Source organism: Pseudopipra pipra, chromosome Z, assembly GCF_036250125.1.
Source record: "Pseudopipra pipra isolate bDixPip1 chromosome Z, bDixPip1.hap1, whole genome shotgun sequence".
Taxonomy (NCBI): Eukaryota; Metazoa; Chordata; class Aves; order Passeriformes; family Pipridae; genus Pseudopipra; species Pseudopipra pipra.
The window spans coordinates 55,426,760-55,432,900 of NC_087581.1; the positions used below are offsets into that span (position 1 = coordinate 55,426,760).

Here is a 6,141-nt window from a genome sequence, read left to right on the forward strand (position 1 = left end):
GCTCAGCCAAGATGGTCTTCTGCCTCACCTGCTTGACTTCCAACATTTGGGAATTGCCTGCTCCTGTGCCCTTAGGAGTCGTTTGAAAAGTGACCAGCACTGATGGAGCTGCAAAAAACATTTTTCCAGGGGACCTTACTTACTAATTCCCTTAGCAGCCTGAATTCTGCTCTCCTCATGTCCAGAGTTGAGGTTTTGGTGGCACCTTTCCTCCTGTCAACAGAAAATTTAAACTCGATCACTTCATGGTCACTGTGGCCAAGATGGCCACCAGTCTCCACTTCACTCACAAAATCCCCTCTGTTGACAAGCAGCAGATCAAGGAGGGCATCTTTCCAAGCTGGGTCCTTTAGGACCTATTCCATAAAGTTGTCATCCAGGTCTTTTAGGAATCTTCTGGCCCAGGTTGTACCAGCTGTGTGATGCTCTCCATTAATTTCTGGAAAGTTGAAGTCCCCCATGAGGACGAGGGCAGTTGATTTGGAAGTGTCCCTTAGTTCCTCAAAGAATAATTCTGTCTATCATCATCCTGGCTGAGAGGTCTATGGCAGACTCCCACAATATAGCTGCATTATTTGTTTGCCCCTTCCTTGATTCTTACTCAGAGGCTCCCAACTGTGACACTGCCAACTGTGGGCTCCATACATCCTAACCCTGCTATTACATACAGTGACACCCCTCTGCCTCTTCTGGTCAAACTACACCTAGAATTTGTTTTCAATCTAGGTACGTGTAGCAGAGCCTTGTAATGCTTTAGATCAAAATCCTACAGGTTCTTTCTGATTTTTTGGCCCAGCTGTGTGTCACAACCCCATGAGATTACATCATCTAGAATTATCACTTCTGTTTCAAAACAATATCCTTGCTTAGGAGTGTGCAGTTGGGCATGTTCAATCAAAGCATTTTTGCAGGCATCAAAGGCTGCTGCCATTCTTTTTGCTGCTTGGTCCATTGGCAAACAACTTTCTTCTTAGTCAGTTTCTGCAGAGAGCACATTACAGGGACACAGCTGGGAAAGCTCACCCCTGCTGACCAAATGTATGTTCTACACTATATGACATCATGGTTGGTGTATGAAGTAGGGAGAAGAAGGAAGGGGAGAAAGTTTGGAGTGATGGCATTTGTCTTCCCAAGGTACTGTTACCCTGCTTTCCTGGAGTTGGCTGAATATCTGCCTGCCGATGGGTAGTGGTGAATGAATTCCTTATTTTGCTTTGTTTGTGTGCACAGCTTTTGCTTTCCCTGTTAAACTTTCTTTATCTCAACTCATGGGTTTTCAAGCTTTTACCCTTTCAATTCTCTCCTTCATCCTGCTGGGGGAGAGTGAGCAAGTGGTTGGATGGTTCTTGGTTACTGGCTTGGGTTAAACCACAACAATCCCCAACAAATACAGGCACACCAGGCACACTCCATTGTTTCATGCTTCTGGTGTATTTTTAAAACAGGAGGCAAGAACTCATCAGTAGATTCATCAGCTGTGCCTGGGTGAGTATAATGTCATAATGAGGTAACTAACTGGGTACAAGAGGGAGTAGAAAATCTCATTGACAGTTCTAGGGGCATGAAGGGTCCATAGCATTATTTCTGAGCTGCAATGGCTTTGTAGAAGTATCACCCAGGAGAAATCTGCAGCAACTTCATCCAAATATCTAGTTCCTGCCACAGTGATGCTACAACAGTACAATCACAGTGCATAATTTTTTAATGCTACTCTCCTTAAAGAAGGTAAAGAAAGAAGGTAAAGGAATGCAAACAGTAAAGCATAATATCTATCTGTACCTTCAACTTCAACTGTTAAGGAAGCTTATTTGATTAGTACCATCAGAGGTTTCAGGCAACATGTTTAGCTTCATCATGCTTCTTCAGTTTTCAGCTCATAGTTCATTAGGACAGAAGACTTCACTCTAGATCTCCCATTCCAAAACAGGAACACAGTATTTCCAAAAGCAAATTTTTCCACAAAGTAATGAGCACCCTCTTGTGTTCATGGTGAGCAGAGGCCATGGCCTTGTCATGCTGGAATCTGTGTTGCAGCCAGCATCATATAATCCATATGGCTCTTCTACACCTAGAGAACAACTCGCTGCTCTCCCCAGTTGGCTACATACAACTCTGAGTAGACATTGAGCAAACAGATTCAAAAGAGAATGAGAAACAACCACAATGCTGAAGACACTCATTAAGGGATACACGTATGACTCATTCATCATGATGGAAAAGATAGAATTTTGGGCTAGTGCAGTCTCTTGATTGCTATGAAGAATAATGAAAGCATCTGAAGACAACAGTGCAGGGCTTAATTAAGATATGTGGAAATGAATATTTATTTTCCTTTTCCTGCTTTGATAGATGAATTTCACTTAATCCCCTGTAGTTTCTGTGAAATCTAGTCTGCTCTGAAGGACTGCTAGTATTCCAATATCTGAGACTGCGTATTCTAGTTCTTCACTGCGTGCATACAAAAGATTGGAGGTACTGTTGGGGTTTTTTTGGAGGCAGTAGTAAGTTGACATGCTATACATGATGGCCTTAGTTGCATATGCTTCTGCTAGTGCTCCTTTACCCTTTCTGATCATGGCTGTCTTCTTCATGTAGTTTACCTTGCAAACCCCCTGCTTTTTCACTTTCAAAAGTTTCTCTCTTTCCTAAATGTATAACCTGTCTACCAAGAAGGCCACTGGACAGTTCCTAAGGATCAGTCAAGGTCTCAACTGAGGAGTGTCTTCAATGAAGCACATCCCTTCATGAGACTGTAGCTCTTCACGGAGCATCACACCCACAATTTACTTTTGTCAGAGCAAATCTGCTCTGAGAGAGTGCTGTGATCAGCCACAGAGCTCTGGTTATCCCTACAAAGTGGTGTTTGGATGCAGAGAACTTGTGCTCTGAAGCCCCAGTGCCATGTACCCTGGAAAGGACACTACTCTTTCAGTCCCATGGCATGTCATGACTGGTTGGCAGGACCACTCCCCCCTCAGCCTGTTTTCCCAGAAACCCTTCTGACCAGGGGGCTGCTAGGCCCCTCCTCTCCCTTTGGCAGCAGAGAATGGCAATGCAGGGAGCAACACAGTAATTCCATCTGGGCACAGGCACCAGCAGCCTCGATTTGGCATGTTCTCCTTTGCAAATGCAATCCTCCCCTTTCAAGCTTTTCCAGAAACTCCTCCATTGTTGCGGTTGCAGCAGGAATTCCTGTGGGAGGAGCACTGGCAATAGCGTCTCCAGGTGGCCTTGGCTCATGGTGGGGTGAAGGGTCAGGGAAAGATACCAGGAGAAGGCAGAGAAAGCAGCACCCAGAGACTTTGTAAGGGAAATAGCAATATATTTCCTTTCTCTTGAATGAAGCCCTGCTAGTGCTGCGGATGGGGTGGTCTCTTGGAGGGCTGGGGAGAGTCCGAGAAACTGGCAGCTCTCCTCCTTGGGGCACGCCGAGGCCTCCTGCGGAAAGGGTCCCCGTCCCGGCCCCGGCTGGGAGTGGAGGGGCTGTGGCTGCCGCCTTGGGCAGAGGGACCTGCCGCTGCTGCCTGCTCCAACTCCTCCTGCTCTGCAGGAACGGGAACAGGGGGGTGGGGGCTGTGGAGCACAGCTTCCGACGTGCTGAGTCGGTCCTCTACGTTGGAGCCTACAGGGCTGCTGCCAGGGGCTGGGGGGAGGGCGGGAATACCCCCCTGATGGATGCCGGTGATGCCCTCAAGGTTATTTTCCTCCACTCCGCCAGGTTCCCCCGCCTCTTCCCCGAGCCCCTCCTGCTCCCACAGCTCCTCTCCCTCCCCCAACTCCTCCTCCTCTGTCATCGCCTCCTCCCCCAGCTCCTCCTCCAGCTCCTCTTCCTCTGCCATCACCGCCTCGTGCAGCTCTTCCTGGTCTGCAGGGACGGGAGCAGACGGGTGGGGGCTGCCGAGGGCAGCTTGCGTTGTATTGGAGCTTGTAGAGCTTCTGGCAGGGGTTGAATGGGGGGCGGGAGTACCGCGCTGGATGCTGCTGACGGTGGTCACAGAGCTGCTGTCCTCCTCTGGGACAGCAGGGGAGTGCAGCAGCCTGTGAGCCTCCTCACTGCACTGGTCAACAATGATGCTGATGGTGCCATGGATCAGAGGTTCTGTATGTTCCTCGAGGAAGTCCTGCAGCACCTGGACCAAGACATTCGCAGCTGGACCACAGATGGACACAGCATGCATGATGATGCTCTCTGCAATCCTCGCCATCCACCACCTGGTCCCATATATTGCCTCCAGCTCCTGCCGCAGCCAGGGCACCACAGGATCAAGGAGATGCTCGTCTCTTCGGAAAAGTTCTGCCCACACCCTAGGCAGGAGACCACCCACGGGCTCTGTTCCTGCACCCCCTGGCTCAGCTGCTGGCAATATCCCCCGTGGAGAACGTGAAGGGGATGCTGCAAAGTGATAGGGGTTGTTTCTAACCAGCTGTCCAAGAGTTATTCCTGCCCAGCTGCTGGCATCTTCGGGGGCTGTGAAGACACAGTCTATATAGCTATCTGTCTGCACAGAAAACCTGACAGACTCTATCAGGTCTCTGCAGAGTGGGCACACTATTTGCATCTCTGCCCAACGCATAATGCAGCCCAGGCAGAACTGGTGGAGGCAGGGCATTACATAAGCAAGGTCATCTCGAGTATCACGGCAGATGGGGCAGTTCCACTCTGTTTCTGTGGCCTTGTCTGTGCCTTCCTGAAGTTTGGGGTCAGATAAGAATGAGAAGATGCTCCCCATGACTGGTTCTGGTATTACCAAAAGGTGTCACACACTGCAAAATGGAGATGCCGTGGTCACAATGTGTCCTGGGGAGCGTAGGAAGAAATGCCCGGGCCCTTTGAGAAGGACAGCCTTCCAGTTCTCAAGGCCTTAGCACCTGTCCTAGAGCCACCCCAAGGGTACGTTTCCATGCACAGCTCACTTATCAAGGTGCTTGGTTACCTGAGCCAAGCAACTCAGGCTTGGCGACTCAGGTCTGAGCCAAGAAACTCAACACTACTAGTGGCTCCAGGTTGGGCACTGAGAGCTGCCAATGGCAGCACCCAGCTGTGGGAAAAGCCTGGCTCAACGCTCACGGACATGTTCAACAGGAGTCCAGGCATAAGCCAGAGCAGGCCAGGCTCTGCCAGCACCCTAATTTAAGCAGTAAGGGACACATGGTGACAATCTAATCTGGTGATGTCACAGTCCACTGCCACTGACATCAGCCTCCACTACTTTGTGACATCACAATAAGATGTCCAGCCCTATGGTACTCAGACCAACACAGCATGTCAGAGGTTGCTCTCCACAGGGGTCCCAGTATCACCCAGAGAGGTCCTCAGCCCCTGGACTTTCCCCAGCACTGCAAGAGGCCAACGCATCTGGGTCATTATAGCAGTGCCTTTTCACGCAGGATGTAGCCAGGACCCTGAAAAAGGTTCGGAAAAAGCACCCCAGTGATGCTTTTAGAGGAGTCACAAGTGGAAGATTGGCTCTCTACAATTTCTGCTTAACAGCAAAGGGACTTTTGTCCTAGCAGTTAAAGTCTCTGGTGGTAGGAGCGTGACTGCCAGGGTGGCCTCTGAATGGTCAGACAGGAAAGTTTCCTTGACAGAATTAGAGTTCAGTTTAATCAGAAAGGGGAGTGAGGGGGGAAAGGACCTATGCATTAAGGTAAAAATGAGGATTATAAAAGGACAGAAGGAAGAAATGGAAACACAGAGCAAATTATGGATAGAAAGAGTATGTAATACCAGATGCATAGTTCCCATGAACAATACGGGTAGGTTTCAAATAAATGAATAAACAACAAAACCAAACTAAAGTGAAACCTAAATCAAAACCAATCAACCAAAATGAAAAACCCAAAGCACAGGAAAAGTATTACACAGTAATTTTTAAAACTTAGGAAACTGTTTTCAGACACATTCAGTTTGTATATTGGGAGATCCTTTTGTTGGAGAAAAGAAAAAAATGAATAAAGGCAGTTGAAGAAGGAAAAGTCATAACATTTAGCACCTCATCTTTTTGTTTCTGGTGTTTCTTCAAAATAAATAGCACAGGTAACTCTAAACACAATGTTAGGGTATGCCTTCCTGAAGTTTGGGGTCAGATAAGAATGAGAAGATGCTCCCCAAGACTCGTTCTGGTATTACAAAAAGGTGTC

General features: G+C 48.3%; 1 protein-coding gene across 5 annotated transcripts; it reads right to left on the reverse strand.

Annotated features, from left to right (window-relative positions):
* Positions 1-3,301: 3,301 nt before the first annotated feature.
* On the reverse strand, positions 3,302-5,161 carry LOC135406928 (E3 ubiquitin-protein ligase Topors-like). 5 transcript variants are annotated; one of them, XM_064641512.1, is made up of 2 exons: positions 5,069-5,161; positions 3,302-4,130 (listed from the first exon to the last, which is right to left on the reverse strand). In XM_064641512.1, exons 1-2 carry the CDS (start codon positions 5,093-5,095, stop codon positions 3,351-3,353), a joined length of 807 nt encoding a protein of 268 aa, XP_064497582.1. In that variant the 5' UTR covers positions 5,096-5,161; the 3' UTR covers positions 3,302-3,350. The 5 variants fall into 5 exon arrangements, with proteins under 5 accessions (XP_064497582.1, XP_064497578.1, XP_064497579.1 ...); XM_064641508.1 differs by having other exon boundaries at positions 3,302-4,764; positions 5,069-5,126; XM_064641509.1 differs by lacking the exon at positions 5,069-5,161 and adding an exon at positions 4,870-5,062 and having other exon boundaries at positions 3,302-4,764.
* Positions 5,162-6,141: the final 980 nt, after the last annotated feature.

Excerpts from the sequence above, each read along its gene's own strand:
- LOC135406928 (XM_064641508.1), bottom strand. The coding sequence starts at position 4,730 with ATGGGGAGCATCTTCTCATTCTTATCTGACCCCAAACTTCAGGAAGGC.